The sequence below is a fragment of the Manacus candei genome, unplaced genomic scaffold, assembly GCF_025592945.1.
Source record: "Manacus candei isolate 608988 ecotype Guabito, Panama unplaced genomic scaffold, ASM2559294v1 h1tg000050l, whole genome shotgun sequence".
In the NCBI taxonomy this organism is placed as follows: Eukaryota; Metazoa; Chordata; class Aves; order Passeriformes; family Pipridae; genus Manacus; species Manacus candei.
The window spans coordinates 25,259,871-25,279,521 of NW_026138098.1; the positions used below are offsets into that span (position 1 = coordinate 25,259,871).

General features: G+C 41.4%; 2 protein-coding genes across 21 annotated transcripts in view; one reads left to right on the forward strand and one right to left on the reverse strand.

Annotated features, from left to right (window-relative positions):
• The window catches only part of ZMIZ1 (zinc finger MIZ-type containing 1), a 347,321-nt gene that overhangs the window by 246,390 nt on the left and 81,280 nt on the right, over window positions 1–19,651 (forward strand). The window contains exon 1 of one of the 9 annotated variants that reach the window (XM_051800872.1): window positions 9,177–9,309. The exons of the other annotated variants lie outside the window; for them this stretch is intronic. The gene's annotated coding sequence lies outside the window, so the exon portion shown is untranslated. Of the gene's footprint in view, window positions 1–9,176; window positions 9,310–19,651 lie in introns of those variants that run through there. 9 annotated transcript variants of the gene reach the window in all.
• On the reverse strand, window positions 7,846–9,128 carry LOC127477099 (collagen alpha-1(I) chain-like). 12 transcript variants are annotated; one of them, XM_051801009.1, is made up of 2 exons: window positions 8,680–9,128; window positions 7,846–8,569 (listed from the first exon to the last, which is right to left on the reverse strand). In XM_051801009.1, exons 1-2 carry the CDS (start codon window positions 8,716–8,718, stop codon window positions 8,201–8,203), a joined length of 408 nt encoding a protein of 135 aa, XP_051656969.1. In that variant the 5' UTR covers window positions 8,719–9,128; the 3' UTR covers window positions 7,846–8,200. The 12 variants fall into 12 exon arrangements, with proteins under 12 accessions (XP_051656969.1, XP_051656957.1, XP_051656958.1 ...); XM_051800997.1 differs by having other exon boundaries at window positions 7,846–8,591; XM_051800998.1 differs by having other exon boundaries at window positions 8,658–9,128.

Consider the following 19,651-nt stretch of genomic DNA (forward strand, 5'->3'; position numbering starts at 1 on the left):
GTCTTTTGACTGTGGACAATCAGCCCACCAAGGAATTAGTGGACAGAGAGACTAATCTGATGCATATTGATTAAAAACAGGATAGTTCCTGTCACTCACAGTGCAAGGATTCTTGACTTGATCAAGCTGTTTGAAAGCATCTCCTGGGACAAGATTCTGCTCTGGTGCCTGTACATCATTAAAGAACAACTTTTGTGGAAGTTCTCCATGTGATGTTGCAGGAGAGAAGTAAGAAATAGAGATAAATACTGATGAATACTTTCCAGGTTATGGAAATGTATATTTTCATGGCTATACTATTGTTGCATATTCTATCAGAATGTAAATTATTTAACAGAGGGATGTAGTTATTAGAAAGTCTGGAAATGTGAACATTGCAAGGTGTAGACTTGCTGTTAGTCACAAAGTAGACTAGATCTGTGCTAGAAATCCTCTATTAAAATAGAATGTGTTTATATGCATGCCAGAAGCCCTCTTTTAGCGATGCCACATAAACCCTCAATTGTAAATTTAATTTCAGTGAGGCAATATGAGACAGAGCTTCTTGCCAGTATGAACAGTATGTCTGTGCTTGGTAGGAGATGCCTGTACAGCTCTCTTCTGTGGTTGTACTACTGAATATTTTTCAGGTCTAAAAGACTTTCAGCATCCTTTCAGCACCATAGAATGCTTTAAACAGAAACATATGGAATTAAGATAGTCAAAAGAAAAATAAATAATGTGAGTGTAGTTTTTTGGTAGGAATGTGCCAGATATTTATTGATGATCTCAAATTGCAGGATTCTTTTGTGGGGTGTGGCAATAACATGTTTTGGTAACTTCATACTCTACTGTTCTCAGCTTCTTTAACCCACAAGCTATGATGCTTTAAAGTGAATCACAGTTTAAGAAGGATTAAAAGCTCTTCATGAATCCCTCTATATATAGATATATGGTTATCTATAGTGCATACCCTCGTATTTTGTTCTCAGCTATTGTACTTTTATGATTTTATTTGAGCAGATGCTATCTATATAATAAGGAAGGTGCTTCTTAAATCTAAGTAATAGGTAGTGAAGGGTTAAAAATCTAAGGTCCTATTAATGTAGAGAAGTGCTGACACAAGTTCTTCAGTCTTTTTCCTGACAGAACACCCATCTTTAATTTGCTCCTCTCTTTCCCCATATAACATTGTACATCTGTCCTTGAAAACAGCTCTTGCAGCGTGAGCATAGCCACTGGAGTCAATTTAGCAAAGGTTGCTGTCTGTGTCCTAGCAATGCAGGCAGACAGCCTGGAGCTATGACTTATAATCAGCTGAACAGGTATATGAATAATTACTGAAGATAGAAACCTGTGTTAATTGCTGGTTTTAATCTTGTTCTAATAAATTGTAACAGAATCACCCCCCTCCTCTCAGCAACAACATCTCAAAATGAGTATTTTTTCTCAGATTGCAAGTAATCTAGTAGATTTGGGAACTTCTTTAGTTTTATGATGATCTTTGCTAATATTTAAGCATACCAATACCCTCTGAGAGTCCTTTATATCCACTTTAAAGCTTTGAGGCCTTGACGTATTTGGAGTTGACTGAGACAAGAGTTTGCTGGTTTCTGAAAGCAAAAACTGATATTAAGCTGTTGTTTCTCTTAAAATGATTGTCTACCAAAAGGTTTCTTTAATGAATCTAGGCAAAACCACTTTCCTTTCAGATAATTTCCTTTTTTCTGCAATCACTGTATGTTCGATTATTAAAACAGACAAAACCATGAAGAATCCCTCTAGTTCTATCCTGTTGTTGCTAATGCAGTAATCTTCCACAGTGAGTGGGAAAAATTAAGGGATGCTCTTAGAAATTGGTTAGAGTATGGGGAGGGAAGAATGACAGTGACTGCATTTGGTCTTCATCAAGAGCATTTTGCCTTATTAGGCTACTTTGCAAGCTAAACTGCAATTTATCTCAGAGTCTGCTAAAAATAACTCTGTATGGCTTTCTGGCAGATTGATATAAAAAGTGTATGATGATGGTACATAGGTTTGTTTAAATACAAAGCTAGAAGCATGAGCTGGCCTCCAAATGATGAATGTCTTTGTATTCCAGAATGGAAGCTTTCCAAGACAGTGATGCATAGCCACCAATTTGTAACTTTTCTTTTAATTTGTAATGTTGGACTTTTATCTATTTGATTATTTATATAACCTCTCATATGTTTGATATGGTATCATTAAACATCTGTATGCACTTTCAGTGGTCTTCTACACTCCACAATTGACTTGGAGAAAGCGACATTCAGTGTTGTTTTTATAGGTTTATTTTTTTTTCTCAACTTTCTCATTTGAATGTTCTCACAGCTCACTCACAGCACAGAAAAAGGGCTCTATCATGAACTTTCCTATGTATAGAATGTATACCATGGGTAATGAAGGACATGTATTCTCTTTAAATCTTTTCATGTTTCATTTATGTCCCACTCAGGATGTTTGTATCACATATTCCTTCTCACAGCTGATACCTTCCAGATTTTAGTGGATTGCTTGTAAAAGGTAATAATAAAAAGGATATAAGCAAATAGCCTAGGTTTCCTCTCAAACCCATTTTTAGATTAGGGGCAGCTCACTAGAACAAGACCAAGAGGAATCCCCATGCAGAGGGGAGGACAACTCAAATTGAGCCAGAAATCCAGAGCAGCCCTGCTCACAGCACCACTTGGATGGGGCTGGGAGAAGTGTCAACTGGATATGAAGGCATCTATAACCTAGAAGGAAAATACAAAGGAAAACAGTCACTGGGATTGACTATTTTCATGGAGGGCTTATTCTTTTGAGATCTTAATGAGGAATATTCATACAGTTTATATTTCTGGAAAATATTGTGAACAGTCAGAACAGCTCTGACCGGATTTACAATGCCAGGAACAGTCCAGAAGCCCTAGCACTGCTTCTGCTTTCCAAGCTTCAGTTTCATTTACTCTTTTGCATTGTATTAGCCCTATACAGCCTCACAAGCTGCTGTTCTGCTAGTTTTCTGTCTTCTTTCAGTGAGAGACCTGATTAGGTTGCCATCTTCAGAGCTGACTGCTTATCCCCTTGAACAGTTAATCAGAGAGAGAGAAAGCTTAGCTGTAATTAACCAACAGCTTGCCAGAGGTGGGGCTTCAGCTACAAATGGCTATATGCTCAATAGAAACAAATATTTTTACTAAGTGTCTCAAAAAGCAGCAGAATATGTTTTATTAAAGTGCATACTAAAACTTCCTTAGAAAGAGAGGTAGTAGTCCTCATTGCATTTGAAAGCCTGCTTCACGTGTAACAAAGTTTTTAGTCCTTTACAGAACATATGAATGCTGAAAGATTGGTTTGAAATCTAAAGAACAGTTCATCAGATCCCCCCAAAGTAGTAGAAGGCTAAAAATGTCTAAACTACATAAAGGAGAATTGGGCAGTTTGCAAGATGTGGTATAAAAATATTTAATCAAAAGTTAGTGAAAAATATGGATGTTTTAGAAATCCACTTGATCATGCTGAAAGATTGAATATAGTATAGAAAGGTCTTCAGTTAATTTTGATAGCTTTCTGATTTCCTAGAAGAGGTGTCATGAGCTCTAGCCCAGGTGACAAAAGAGGCAACTGAAAGTGCCATTTGTGCCATACTCCAGTTTACCAAGGAGTTTGAAGTGTCTAAAAGTTGGAAAAACAATAAAGCTCCTATGTCATGAAAAGCAGGTTTTAAAACATTCATTAGTATTTGTAGCAAAACAGATACAGTCAAATAAGGGCAGAGCATCACAGGTGAGGTATGTTGCATCTGCCTTTGGAATTGCTGATGGACAAATCTATCAGGGTGTTGGACTGTGAGGGTGCAGCTGCAGTAGCTCTGCTGCAGGTGAAATAGTGCTGGAAATATTTTAGTTCTGTAAAGCCTCTCTTCTGACTGTCATCCTACACTATGTGGATGTGATTTTTCCTTAGTGTACTTTGTTCTTTATTTCTGCATGCTTTGGTTACTTCTGCTTATCAGTTTTCTGTAAAAGTATAGCTGTGAAGAGAACCAAAGATATAAACATAGTGAATGTGGCTTCGCTATGTATTTCTAGGTGGGTTTTTTCCCCCATATTTGATTGTAATCTTATAGGTCATCTTGTTTTTCTGCACGTGGTAAAGACATTTAATCAAAAGAAGGAATGAAGGAAATAGATACTAGAAAATTGCAACATGTATCTTATTAGATGGCTTTAAGGTAGATCTCCTTTTCCAAGTACTATGGCAATTGACAGAGGTGTTTTTTGTTGCAGTGCCCAAAGGTCTGTCCTGAGCTTCTGCACAGGCTTGAAGGAACAATTTTTTGTAATGGGGTAACAAGAACAAGAGCATTTCCATGGTCTTTAAAGTTAAATAGGGTATAAGTCTCTTTCAGAAGGTTCTGAGTGTTTTGGTCCAATTGCTGAGTGCATTCAAAACAGCATTTGGTGTTTCCAGATGTGTAGTTCAGAACAGAGGGTCCATCAAAACATTTAGGCATAAGCAAACAGTCGTTATGGGCAGAAGGAGAAAAGGAAATACAGTGTTGTTACATTTTGTAATTTTCCGACCTTTATTTTATAAAGCCTGACACAGAAGGGGACCAAAGGGTATGTACTTTAGTAACAGAATTCTTTGCAGTGTAGTAATCTTTGACTTAAATAAGATAGGACTAAACCACATGAAAGGTTCTTTTTTACTTTGCTTTTAAATACTGAGTTTTCCTTTCACACCTCTTTCTGGATGGAGTTGATTTGATTTGTGGAAAATGGGTTATGCATGAAACATATTTAATGCAGAGTCAAAGGATTTTAATTTTCATTTTTCCAAGTAAGTGGTTGGTTTCTGACTGGGATGCAGCCCTTGGATTTATAACAGCTTCAACTGACTCAACCTACTGTGAAACACTAGGAAAAATCGACAAGGCCACTGATCCATGTATTCCATGTATTTCAACTATGTAATTGTAAGCCTTCTAAGGAGTTTTTTGAATCCTTCGAATCAATAGTAAAATACATACCTATCCAGGGAACTAATTCTTGGGCAAATAACCTGCTCTAAACAAATGTTGTAAGGAACTACCCTGCTGTGTTCAGCAGTGCAGCAAAACTCCGATGAATAAAGATTGGTCCCCAAGATAAACCTTTAAATCTTTGGCCATAGAAAATTTGCATTACTAAAGGATTATATCATGACTCAGTGGGCAATAACTGGTATTACAGCTATTTGAAGAGAATTTCTTTACCCATTTATATTTCTTTCTCTAAACAACTTGTCTGCTCTTTTCTCTACACACCTCTCATAATGAAATTACAGTAGAACATGGTGATGTACCCCCTTGTACAGCCTACTTGATACTGAAGCATCCAAATGGGTGATTTGATCTCCACTCCTCTTCAGCCTCTCCTTCTTTTCATGTTGGTGGTATGCATTTTTATTATGGGTGTTGATCTATTTGATTCATTTTTTTTGCAGTATCACCAAAGAGGGGCAAGGTGGGAGAGAAGCAATAATTACACCCAAAGGCTATCTCACTTGAACTGGTTGGAGATAAGCATCGTGCTGTTTATGTTGAGCAATCAAAGGCACCTGAACATATGAATCTGTTCACATCATTATCTGTTCACCATAAAAAAATTAGTGTTCCATGGATGTGCAGGTCTGTTGCATCATCACTACTTAATATGGACAGACTTCTGACTTTTTAAAAATACACTCCAGGAGGAAGTGTCTCTTGGCATGGAGAGCAAAGAGCAGTACCATAGGAATGTGGTTTGTTTCTATGCTGAGCGGTGACTGACAGGATCGAGATTCGGGATGTTTCTCATCAGTAATATTGTTTTGCATTGACAGTGTATGTTAAACAGACAAACGTTACCTCCTGCTTTGAGATAAACAGGAGTTCTCTGAAATTCTTTCAACTCTTCTCCTTACTCAGCTAGAGGCGGTCCAAATAAGCGTCTCCTTTTTCCTCCCTGTAAAACTCAGTGATGTCCCACCCTGTCTCCCCTCTGCTGTGGGCTGAGTGTCCCGATGGCCCCGGGAGTGTGGCTGCTCAGGATGTGAGTGGCCAGGAATGCCACCAGACAGGGGGATCCCTGGGGCCTCAACAGAGCCACACAAAGCACAGCCAAAGAGCCTGCTCTCCCACTCCTGCACTCCTGCACTCCTGTACCTCCCAGTATGGACCTGCTTTTCCCAGTAGTACATGTCTTCAGTGAGTCTTGTTAATAGTTATCACTGCCTGAGATAACCTTCCTTGTGATGTAATTTGACATACTGCTGTCAGAGGGGCTTAAACATAGTAATCTTTAAAAATGATTGGGAATTTGCCCTAGAGAAAAAACTGTTATGATTAATTTCTACAAATGATAAACCACTCCTTCTTCAAAATACTGCATGCTATGAAGTGTGATTTAATCCATTTAACTACAGAGCCTGATGCTTCTGACAACTGTGACTCAAATGTCATCACAGAAAGTGATATTTCAAGTGGCAGGGTGGGATTAGAAACCTGCTGAAGATTTGTCAAAGGAGAAGTAAGTACATAATTTTTAGATAAGTGATTTGTCTAATCTAAACCACTTCCTCTGAAAAGACAGGCAGCTTAAAAGAGAAACTTACACTGTTACACTAGAAACAGCAATTTAATTGCAGAGAGGTACTACTTATGATCGTAGTTAGAAAAACTACTACCCCAGGATACTGGAGTGTATGTTTTCTATACAGAAACGATAAAATTACTTTTTACGCCTCAGAAATAATTTCATTGAGAAATTAATTTCATTAATTTGTATGAGGAAGGAGCCAGTCTCGACATCTGGGAGCTCGCGACTGCCTGATATGTTCTTGTTGCTGCTTTATGGTTTTTTTTCAAAATATGAAATAATACTATGATAGCTTATGAACAGTTTGAAAATTCTATAAATGCAGTAAAACCTGAAACAAGCACAGAAATATTCATTCTGTGTCTATCAAGAGTTCACGTAGTATTATAATCAATTATAAATTTCATTCACATCCACCAAGTCTAAACTCAGTGCAGTTACATTAGTAGGGAATTTGGTCCTTATTTTGGATTATCGACATACTTATAATTGCTTTGACAGTCCTCTAAAACCTGTGCTTGCTATTATCTATTCTGCCAGGCTAGCTGTATAATTTACACCTCTGTAAAGTTTCTGTCCACTCTGAAAGGCAATTGTATGAGGTTCTGTACTTTTCTTTTGTGTGACTGAATCTCAAGTCTGATCAACTGCAGTGGAAACTAAATTTTGTGTAGGAGTTTGTTTCCAGCAGCCCTGTGGGTCCTCCTGGATCTCTGAGGACCCAGCTGAAGGCTCACCTGTGCCGTACGGACTGTCTGCTGCGGGCGCTGGCCCAGCGCTGAGTCCTGAACCACCTGAAGCAGCCATACTGTTTAGTGCTCCTTCGGTCACGCTTGTGCAGCTCTGAGATTGCACAAAATATTGTGGAGGGTTTGATTTGCAGTTCTGCTTGGTCTGTTGGCTGTGGAGAGAAAGCAAAGCCTGTCTGACAGGCTGACCTTGAGATCCTGCGCCAGGAGTGGAAGTTAGGTGAAAGCACACATACCTCTTACCTGTTTGTAGTGGATTCCCTGGGGAGAAAAACCCGAACATGAAATCTGACAATGCTTTTTTGTGGAATCATTTTTCAGAGAAGAGCTGCTCTTTGATATCTGTGATAGTTTGCTGCTCCGATCTGTCATGTTGCCGACTCTCTCTGCTAAGGTGATTGTGAAGCACAGTTAAGTGACTGTAAGCATGGCAAGGGAAGCTGAGGCCATTTTTTCACTGAAGGGAATTTTGCTGGAAAGCCATTATTTTTTCAAGTCCTCCTTTTTTGTTGTTTGTGTTTTGTTTGGTTTTTGCTGGAGCCTGCCGGCTGCCTTCCCTGCGAGAGTGCTGGGTGCGCCTTTAAGAGGTGGAGGTGCCTTTGTGCAGGTTGTGCGGGGAAGGAAGTGGCTCTGCACCGCGGAGGCTGGCAGGAAAAGGCTGGTGCTCGGCTGGCCACAACTTAAACTGCCAGTTTTCCCTCTGAGAGGGAGCAAAGAATTGTCACATTAGCTTCCTGATTTTTTTGGTGGTTTTTTTTTTTTCCTTTGACACTATCAGCTGAAACGCTGACCACCACAGGCTGCGTTGTGGCACAGCTGGACATGTGAAAGTTGTTTAAAACTCTTTCATGGGCAGCGCTGAACTGGCAGTGGCGTGGGAACGGGTGATGCGCTGGGAGCAGTGGGCGGCCGGCAGAGGTGAAGACCTGAACTCCTAAAGACACCCCGAGCAAACAGCCCGAGCGAGGCTGTCCCGCAGGTGACAGCTGTTCCAGCTGGTACCTCCTGCCTCAGTTTCCCCCGGGCAGGGAGGGACGCGCTGTGGCCCCGCCGGGCGGGAGCGCTGCGCCCGCCGCTGGGCACCCTCGGCACCGCCGCTGGGTACCTTCGGCACCGCCACTGGGCACCCTCGGCACCGCCACTGGGTACCTTCGGCACCGCCACTGGGCACCCTCGGCACCGCCGCTGGGTACCTTCGGCACCGCCGCTGGGCACCTTCGGCACCGCCGCTGGGCACCTTCGGCATCGCCACTGGGCACCCTCGGCACCGCCACTGGGCACCCTCGGCACCGCCACTGTGTACCTTCGGCACCGCCGCCGGGCACCCTCGGCACCGCCGCCGGGACCGCAGCCCGCACCGCCATCGGTACCCTCGGCCCGGCCCGCAGGTCCCTCCTGCCCCGGGCGGGGCGGCGGCCGGTCCGTAAGGAAACTCCCGGACCGCGGGGCCGCCCGCCCCGGGCGCTGCTTCGCCGCCGAGGCTGCCCTGGACGCTAATTAGCATGACTAGTTTGATGGATTTAGTCAACAGCATTCAGCAAACAGGGTAGGGGGGAAACAAGGGTGTAAGATTTCCCAAATATCAAGACTTTTCAGCCCCGGCGCCCTTAATGGTTTGTTACGCGGGCTCGAACAAGTGTTGCTTCCAATTAATTGATCGAGGGGATTTATTTTAGTATTTTGGCTGGGTGCCAGAGACAGAGGCTTTGTCCTAGCGTTTTAAGCACCACCCCTCCTTGCAAGTTTGAAATGTGAGCTGCCTGGGTGGTTTTTTTTTTCCTCCTCTCTCTTTCTCTCTCTTCCTTCTGGCAAAGTGGCTGTGGCTGTATGTGTGTGTGTGTGTGTGTGTGCGTGCACGAGTATGAGAGAAGGAGGGAGAGGTGTAATGGGAAAGCAAGACATGGATCACTAGAGACAGAAAAGAGAACCATCAATATCAATAACATGCAGCTGAGGTGAGATTTTTCTGAGTGTTTGATTTTCTTAAAACCCTTTCAGAAGATTTAAAGCAGCCTTCTGCCATGCTGTATGCTGAAGACGTACTTCTGAGCAATGTCATAGGGATGCTTACATGTCTGTCGCCGTTTTAGGTCTGTTCGCGTACGTGTGAAGTTTTAAAGCTTAACCTGATTCTCTTTATTGTCTCTAGAGGGTTGTAGCTTGAGCACAAATAGCCTGTTGGCAAGTACGGCATGAGCCCATTAGCAAGACTCCATCTGTGATTGGTTTTGCCTGGAAACCGGGAGACAAGCAATGAATAATTGATGTGTGTTGTGCAGTAGCTGGACAGGCAAAGAGAGGAGAGAGAGAGGGAGAAACAGAGCAGGGTGCCCTCTGAGGGGGAGAGCGAACAAGCTTGAAAATAGCTACTGGCTGCCTTGTGCTGAGATGAAGGCAACCCCGGCTGTCTTTGTTCTGCACTGGCTGGTTTCTGCCTAGAAGTGTTTGCAGACATATGTGGCCTCTCTGCAGCAGGAGAGGCAGGCGCGCAGAGGAGGGGCGGCAGAGGAAGCCCGGGCTTGTGAATGGGATGTAACTCGGGGGTAAGTTGGTTTCGGGGGGGGCGGGGGCCGTGCGTGTGTGAGCGGGGACGCGCGTTGGGGTGTGTTCGCCCCGGGGCGAGCGCGGCGTGTGCCCGGGGCTGTGTATATGTGTGTGTATGTGTGTGTATGTGTGTGTGTGTGTGTACCCGGCCGTGTGTGTGCCCGTGCGTGTGCCCGTGTGTGTGCCGGGTGTACCGGGCGGGTGCATTGTGGGTACGGCCGGCGGCGCTGTCAGCGATGGCAGCGGGGCTGCGCCCTGCCCGGGCCATCGCCGCCGCCCGCCCCACACCCGGGCTGGGCTCAAAGCTCCTCATTTCGGGGGGGGTTGAACCCTTTGAATCCGCCAAGAATCTCGCTTACTGTATCCGCAGTCATAAAACCAAAAGGCAACAGCAATTATCAGGGGCCTTTCCTTGCAACTTTAGCCTGTCTGGCACTGTCAGAACGTGACAAGCTGTTCTGCAAACAGCAGTGACAATGCTGCTGCCACCATTTCATTTTTGCTGTCTTTATGGAAAGACCTTGCCATGCAGAACTCACATCTGTGGCAAGTGGTTTCAAAGAAGATCTCAGAGAAGTGTTGGTATCAATGGCAGTCTCAGGTATTCCAGTTGATAAGTTTTTTGCCCCTTGTGCTGAGCAGTAACAAGTGTCTTGTTTATTTCTTTTCCTGTATAAAAACTAAAAAGATAATTTGCGTATGATTTATGGAGTTTTCAGGAAGTTTCAAACTAGTGATGTCAGACTTCCCAAGAAGTCGGTTTATTATTTAGCTTAGTTAGTGGCATTAATGCAAGTAATGTCTTAAAACTGAATAAAATAGTGTATATCAACGTACACCAAAACCAAAATGCAAGGGATTTATACAGCTTCAGTGTTTGCAAGTCAGACACTGACAGCACAGTCTGTTGGGGGAAGAGACTTGCTATTGTAGATAACAGCTCTTCAATCAGTAAAATCGCTGTGTGAGGTGCAATAGACTTTGCCTAAAGTGCGTCGGTGATTCCAGGTCCACTGAAGCCACTGTCAAAACAAGTGTTGACTTCAGTCATATAAACTGCTTGCCCTGAGTTCAGGTGAGCCTGTTATAAGATCCAATTGAAAAACCCTTACTATCTGTCAACTTTTGATAAAGTAATTGCTCTCTGTAGACATCTCAGGGGGTGAACTGCTCGGTTTGAACCCACATTTATGACAACAACTTAACTTGGCAGGAGATTATGTTTGTTGTGCAAATCTGTAGATTTTGGACAGAAAACTTACTGTGGAGACAGTTTCTTTCAAGAAGTTGTGTCTCAGTCAGTTGAAGCTAATCAGGTCATTAGGCTGGGGTGACCTAAGAGGAGCAATTAGCATGGCTGGAACACTACAGGGAAATGGAAGTACATAAAATTAAAATTCAGCTAAAATTACTCTAAGTTACCTAATATTTCCTGTATTTTTTCCTCCGGTTGGAAGTTTATTACAGGTATAATGGTAAGAAAGTAATTATCAGCATCTAATCATGCATAAAAGTAGAAGCTCCTCTTGAGCAAAAGCATGTTTCCTCCATGCTGTCACCAATCTGCTTAGCAGGATTTTGTTCCTCTTTTTGCTTAGCACTGAAATTGAGATGGCAGCTAAAGTGCAGTAGAACTTGTGAACAAAAGTTTGGTTTTATGTAAATATATTTCAGAAGAACTGAGTAACACTTCAGTTTAAGTTTAAGTTAACAGAAGAATGCTACCAAAGGCTCAATTTCGAATTTATGGTTAAAGTTTGATTAAAAAAAATACTTAACGTTCATTTGATTCCCACCCACCCCACTTTTACCCCTTTCTGGTGGAGCCATCAGAAGATCCATGGGGAAATATGTCTGAAAATGCAGTGAAAATTTACTACTAAAGAATTCTTCAGAATGGGCAAGGTAGAGTTTCATGTTAGCAGTTGAAAATACTGGTCATAAGAGAGGTTTGAAACTTAGTCGTAAGCCTTTAATCCTGTGTAGATCGCAGAAGAATGGGTGCAGGTGTCAAATCTGTGTCAATGTCTCTGTGATCCTGGCAGAAATGTTGCTCTCTTCATATTTCAGTGAAACACATGCACTCCATTGATATTACTTGTGCTGAAAGTAGCATTCAGTCCTCGGGCCCTTACGCTGGATGAAAGCTCCAGGAACACCCAAGAAAGCTTGTCCCTGTGCAGTGGGCAGGGGACAGCTGTTAGTTACAAAGCAAAGAAGCAGAGCATGTAAATGAACAATGAGAGAATAACAGAGGATACTTTGGGCTCAATTAACAATTTGTTGTTATTGTAACAGGTACTGTATTGGTTATGGTGAGATAGTTCACAGAGAATAGTCTGGCAAAACAGGCCTTGTGTTGCTGTAAGAGTTAGTATAGCAATTCTTTTCAGAGAATCTCTGAATCCAATGCCCCAACCCCCCCCCCCAAATAAAAGATGTGTAACTAAGACAGGAGAAGAGTGTTTTTCTGTGTCACAAGGTAAACTGAGGACACAGAAGTTCCCACATTATCCTCAGTTGTCACTGGGACTGTGACAATGAGAGGCTGCTTTCTCATGAGCATTACACCAGCAAAAGGGATATTGCTGACCAACAGCAACCAAAAATCTTACTAGAATGCAGCCAACAGGAAACTGTCACTCCATGGGATTTTACAAATGGAACTTTTTTTTTTCTTCTCACAGCAAAAGAATAGACTGTACATTATATTAACAAACAGCAGAAGAGCTAATCAGGGAAGGAGCTCACCAAGGAAAAACAAACCCAAAACCTTATCATGTGGAACATTGTTAAAATGATGTTCCAGAGATCTCAGTGAAGATGCCCTCTGGTTTTGTTCCTCTCTTTTTGAGAACAGAGACTGCCACAGGAAATACCTTCCTCTGAGGCTGCTCTGGCAAGGGGAACTTCTGTTTTCTCTTGGGTGGAACAAGCAAAAGAAGCTGCTCTTAACAGACTGCCGTGAAACTGCTTGTAAGCAGCTGGGAGAGCAAGGCTTTTGCTCAAGGAAAAATGAAAGGTGGGGAAAAGTGGCTTCCTCCCAGCATTATTTAGCTATTACTGCATTGTAGTTCACAGCTATCCAGCTAGAGCTGGGTGATACAGTCGAAGTCTCAGAAGCCTGGCTGAGCATGTGGATTAGCTGGGCAGGCTGAGAGGATGGTTTACTGCCTCTGATACCTTGCGGGATACAGCACGTGGTGCAGCACAGATGTATCCTGAGGGTTTTAAATGTAGCAGATGACCCCACTGCCTGTCCTCCAAATTTCCTAGAGTTTGCTGTGGCGGTTTTCCTCGTACTACTGCCTTTGCAGAAAAAACCCAGAAAATTCTACAAGAAAACACTAGACATGGCATCTGTTTCACTGTAGTGTGGTATTATTGATGTTTTCTTTGGAATAACCAAAACAAACAAATCCTTATAATAGCTAAAAGTTAACACACTTGAAAGACTGTATTAATATCACTTGGCTCTTCTAACAGCAAGATAAGAATCAAAATTCCCCCGGGTACACCTGCTTCTAAAATACTGTAGCAAAACGATGTTCAGGGATATAAAACAGTTGTTCGAGAAGTAACTAAAAATCAACTTCTTCAATATCAGAACAACTTGAATTTACTGAACAAAGCCTTTTAAACCAGCATGTGAAAGAATGAGCTAGCCTTCAAATGAATTGGATGTTTCAGTAATTATCAGAGGCACACCAATGCAAAATAAGACAAAGCAGTAATAGCTTTCAAGGCATGGTGTAGAGTGCACATCCATTCATCATCAGGGAGGAAGCAGCCAGCCAGTCTGGCACATATGTAACTCTTTCACTGAGAATACAGCAAGGAAACAAGAGAAACACAGAATGAACATAGACAGGTTTTTTATTTCTATTTTTAATTGGAAGTTACTTGAAGAATTTTCTCCTTAAAATCAAGACAAGGTATAGTTATAAAATAAGATTACTGACATTAGGACAGTAATTACTTCAGCAGTGTGGAAGGCTACCACTCAGCCTATCTATAATAAATACTATACATTTCTCCAGTTATTGACTTGGATCATTCTCAAATATCTTGCATTCTCTGGAGTGTATTACTAGTCCTGAGTCTTAGCTTGTTGAAAGCTGCTCTCTTCTGCATACTCTCTACAAGGCACTATGAGAATATTCAATATTCATTCTATTGACAGTAATCCAGTGCAACCCATGACAGTTTTACCTGTTTCAGAAAAAAAAAATTAATTTTGTTCTCAGTTGTTTTTATTAATACCAATAGAATGTTCTGACACCCAGATAAGCTCCTAATTCTTTGTTATTTATTATAACTGAAGTACAACTCTCACCAGTTTGATGAATAATGGTTATTGTTTGTTTTTAAACTTCTAATCCTCAAACTGAATTTTGTTGTTAGTACTTGGTATTCTTTGTACCTCCCCAGTGCCCTTTGTATCTCTTAAATCCCTTAAATTTCAGGAGGTAGACAAGCTGTGTTGACATCCTGGAAGCAGACAAAATCCCACAATTGTTGGTTAATACAAGCTCATTAGAATGCTATTTAAATATAATGTTGTAGTACCTGGACAGGTTCATTCTTTCCTGTGCTTATCATTAAAACTATTTGTACTGGAGTTTCAAAATCATTCTGACCTAACTTAGTTACAAATGAACTAGAGCTTCAGCAGAAGTAGAACTAGGGCAGATGGGAAGAACTGGGATGCTCATAAAAATCACTCCTTGACTACCTTTTCTTAGTCAAGCCCAAGAAGGTAACAGAGAGAGCTAAGAGGAGATTGTCACAGGACTCTCTTCAGTTCTCAGTTAGTTCTGCTAACCAGTTTTACTGACCTAGTGTTTGCTTTTGCTGTTTAATATATTTAACATTTTATTAACAACCTTCTTTCTGCATTAGTATGTAGTAGGAAAAGCAAAAATACTGTTGGGTTTTGGTTTTTTTTGCTGCTTAGTGCTACTTACTTATCCGTATTCTAGGCCAGGCATCAAAGAAGGGTGTTAACAGTACTTTTACTGTCTTATCTACTGACACTATCCAACTGTTTTAGAAAGTTGAGGTTTTCAAGCATCAGCCTAACAGCACAGCTTTCAGAGGAGCCTGTCATGATTTACTTATTCATACAGATTGCAGTGGCTTATGTAGTCTTGATCCTGCTTGATCTGCCAGCACTATTTGCTTCTATTGATCACAGGCTGTTATTTGACTGCCTTGAGCAGCTTGTAGGTCTCCCTGGTTCTGTTAACGGGGTCTGCTATGGATACTTCTCAGCATTTTCATTTTGTTGCTGTCAATAGTTTTAACTCCAAAGTTCCTGCTCAGACAGATATGCCATAGAGTTGTGTCACACCAGTTGTGTTTTTCGGTGAGTTTGGAGGCACCTTAGTGAACTGTGGTGCTGTAACTGGGGTTCTGTCCTGATTTGACTGTTAGCTCTGATTTATGATGCGTGTTTGGCAGTGTGCCTGGCTGTCATGTTAGGTTGTACGTGTGTAAAAACTCCTCCTATCCTAGGTGTAATAAAATTGCATATTTTTGGAAATAACCACCAGTTCTTCATGTTCTTACACACCTCTGCATCCATATGTATCCCTACTGGTTTTTTTAGCAATAGGGTAATTGAGAGGTTAGTCTGGAAGAAACTTATGAACCATGTCATCATCTTGCACGTAGACAAGTGTTGTTAAGTTGTCCTGTTCCAGTCAGCTTTCCAAATGGCTATATATGTTTTCTAATTATTCCTTGGGGTGGAAATACTGTAATTCCTTAATTGACCGATTTACCTGGAAGGTCCTTGGAATAATTTGTGGCTGTCAAGGAGTATGCTTCATTAGACAAAAGTTGCATTAGAATCAAGTTAAAAACAAAAACATTCATGTAAGTTTGTATATGTTCTTAGTCCACTAGTTACAAAAGATTTTAATCTTTTTACTAAATGGCTTTACATCATGTGAATATACTTCCAAGCTCTTTGCAAAATAGAAGCATAGATGGTCCTTGTGTATTTCGTGTTTCTGGTTGTAGTATGTCTGACCACCTTTTGAACATGCAGTTAAGCTTCTGTCATTGTTTGTGACACCTTGTATCATTTTCATAGAAATACAGCCCCACAGATGGTGTTTGAGCTGACAGAGCAGCTAGTCATGGACTGGCTTCTTAAAGAAGTATTTGAGATGGAGAATTATGAGGACCAAATGATTTTTACTTCTAAGGAACACATTTAATACATGGGGACCCACTCTTTCCATCTTTCTGTGTTGACACATCTAGTAAGGTTAGGATGCTGGCTGTCTGGCTTGCCTGACATTCAGCAAACTTCCTCTTTGTCTCTGTCTCTACAAAAAATATCAGGGGTGATTACTCTCTCATAGAGAGAGTTTGGGACTTTAGAGAGTTAGTTGATCATTAGTGTGTAATACCCCAAAATCTTGGATTTTGTATTTTGCAATAAGCAGAACAGAAGATACAGTTTATAATTTCTGCTAAGTTTAAGAGTAGGTTTTAAGAAATCAGAAGAAGGAAGTTTTAAAATCCCATCTTAAGTATTGACTTTAAATGGCTTGCTTGAAGCACTCATGAATCATGTTGCAAAGGCAAAAATGTCCTTCTTGTTAAATGACTGTAATCTAAAATGTTATAGAGAGCTAAATGATTTATTGATGTCTATTTCTGAGGCATTTACCTGCACCTGTAGCCAGCCCATTCCATTTATTTTGGCTTGCTGACAAATTAGCAAGCTATTTGTATGTCAGATTTGGTCAGTAGTCAGCTCCCACCCCCTTACATATTGAACAGCTTTTAATTTAATTGTTTGTGGTATTGCCAATTTATTATCCATATAGATGTCACTTAGAGGAGCTCTTTTACACAGAAGAAAGAAAAAACAGAAACTTTATTTGTAACTATTCTCATAATGCCTTGTAGAAAGAGGGTATGCAGAAGAGAGCAGCTTTCAAACCTTTTCTGTGCACAGAGGCAATAATCTATGGAATACCTTCCTTTCCATTAGTTTGGAATGTCAAATATTAGGTTTCGTACTTAATGGCTGAAATAAGGTGAACTCTGTGATTGTCATTTTATCTAGACACCTTTGAGGAGTAAGCAATCCAAATTACATGTTGGAGTTTCAGCTGCATATATGTGTTGCATAAATACTCTTAGGTGGAGTTGAAGTGAGTGGTGCATTGGTGTGCTTGAACAGGTTTTGGGGGGAGTTTAAGGCAAAATTACTGGGTCTTACTAAATTGTTTTAACTGTTGGCTTGGATCTTTGTCATGGTTGTGAACATGAGTGCTCCTTTTCAAAGTCAGAGTGCTGTTACACACAGGCACTTGCAGGTTGCCTGACCTGAGCTACCAGGATGTCCCCTGTCCTGCTGCTCCTCGGTGGCACCGCTGCTGCCGCCGGCCGTGCAGCTGCTGACCGTGCTTCCCAGATGAAGAGGACTGATGAAATCAGTGGTGTGGTTGTGTTTTCTTAACCTTAATTAACCTGATCTTGCACTCTGAGCTTTAGGTAGGATAGGAACTCTGGGGGTTGATGTAGCCCAAAGGACTTTCATGTCACAGGAGCCCGGTGCTGGCCATCCTGGCCACCTGATTCTGCTGCGGCTCCCTGGAACTGCAGCTGGGGGCAAGACAACCATTTTTTTTCTCCTCTCAAACAGCTCCATGGTTGCTAGTTAACATTGTTGGCACTGTACAGCTTGAAATGTTTTATGGTCTTACATCTACTTAACCTTTAGTGTTTTCTGTCAACATCTATCATGACCTGGTGGCCTACGGTTAGTAAAATGTGCCCTTGCAGGCTGCCAGATACTGTAATGGAATTAGGCCTTTAAAATTATCAGACCTGTCAGAGGGGTTTATAATCCTGTGAGAGCTTTAAGTGGTTTCTTACCTCCGCTTGGACACCCATTTGACCTGGTTGAAGTGTTTTTACTTGCCTGTTTTGTTTTTACGTTCTATTAATACTTCTAAAACTGGGGGAGGGCGAGGGGAGGAAAAAAATTAGTTTCTTTGGCATCTTTATGAGGAGTCTCCTCAGTTCTGTCCCAGATATCTTTTTTTTTCCTTTTTTTTTTCTCTCTTGCACTTGTAGATTAAAGTCTGTGGGTATTTCTGTGGGAACTTGTTCCATTAAGTAAGGGAATAAGGATGCTTTGTTGTGTGCATTAGTCAGTGAGTGTGCACTGAGGGCTGATACAAGTCAGGAGGGAATGTAAGGCTTGATTTGGGTTGGTCAGGCTCACCTAAGTGCTCACAGAAGGTGCTGAACCTATGGAAACAAATGTCCTCTGTAGAGTGACTGTGGGAAGGACAATAACAGTGCAGTTACTCATATTTACCACCTTTGTGCAGAGGACAGTGCTAGATTTTGAGATGGTTTACCATTTGCTAGTTAGTTTTCAGTTAACAGTGGGAAATGCTGGAAGTAATTTTGTAGCATCTTAGTGGTTCTCCCTGCGATTATAGGACAGTGACTGGTGGTCATTAACACTATGAGTTAATTAACACAGAGCTATTACATGTGTCATATCCAATAGAAACTGAAACGTGCGGTAGAGGAGGCAATTTGAGTGTGTCACATGCAGCCTGTAGGCAAGTTTGGCAAGTCACCTTATCCGAGCCTGGTTCCTGAGTCCCACTTCAGAGCAGTTTCCTGTCTTTGTGAGGTGGTTGTATGTGAGCCTTTTTAAATGATGAGCCAACTTTGGCTTCTGAAGTTGAAGTCAGCCATGCTGACTCAGTTTCTTAGCACCAGCAGGGTGATACAAGGTGAGGAAAGAGAATAAAGCCAATAAAATGCTATTCCAAAGTAAAGCAAATAAAGTGATGTCTTGTATGAGACTTCCTACGTTAAGTGATAAAGGGAAACACAGAGCAACCATTTAGTTTGCAAGGAAAAGCCCTTTTATTACAGAGATTTTTTCTTTTTGGGTCTTCATTCTTCTCATATAGCATAATCAAGCAAGGTAGAAGAAAATGTGGTCCCTGCTGCTAAACTGTGTATAGGCATTAGTCCCATAAATAAAATTATTTAAAAAAAAATAGTTTGTCTGAGGTGACATTAATTTGAATAGATGCTGGAATAGATTCACCTCTTGAGTAAGAAGGACAGATAGACAAACATCCATCCTCCACAAAAAGTAACTCCTGTTACATTTTTTAGAGTAATTGCACTCCATACTCTCCATACTAAGTCCTGAGCTGGAATGCTCCAAAATCTTGACCCTCCTACAGATACAGGTATACTTCTCTCTCTCTTTTTTTTTTTTTTTTTTTTTTTGTATAAAAATCTCAAAAAACCTCCCAGGACCCCACTGCACTAAGCAGAAGAAATGGAGATGTAGGAATGAAGCCAGGCATCAGGCAGCCCTGGAGAGACTCATGAGATGGGCTGTCTCTTCTGATCCAAGAGCTTGAGTATATTGATGGCTAATATTTTTACTTTATGACAGTCTGGTGAACGATCTCCTCAGTTGTTGCTAGCAGATGCAAAAATTATGAGCTTGTGGTAGCAAGACAGATATTTTTTCTGTGCTTGTCTTGAGATATGAGTGGCAGACATGTCAATGACAGTTTTCTTTTTGAATAAAATTGTCCACAGCATTTTGGAAGAGTGCAAAGTAGATTAGAATTAATTCCTTGGTGGAGGGAGAGGAGAAGGACCCTTCTCAGGCAGCAGCTGATTGTTGGTGAAAATTTGGGATTCTTTCTGGCTCCTGGGAAATTGATGTTTTAAAGATTG

Excerpts from the sequence above, each read along its gene's own strand:
- LOC127477099 (XM_051800997.1), bottom strand. The coding sequence starts at position 8,888 with ATGCTGTTGACTAAATCCATCAAACTAGTCATGCTAATTAGCGTCCAG. Across the intron at positions 8,592-8,679 it reads TCCCGGCGGCGGTGCCGAGG|GTGCCCAGCGGCGGTGCCGA; the intron begins GTGCCCGGCGGC and ends GCGATGCCGAAG.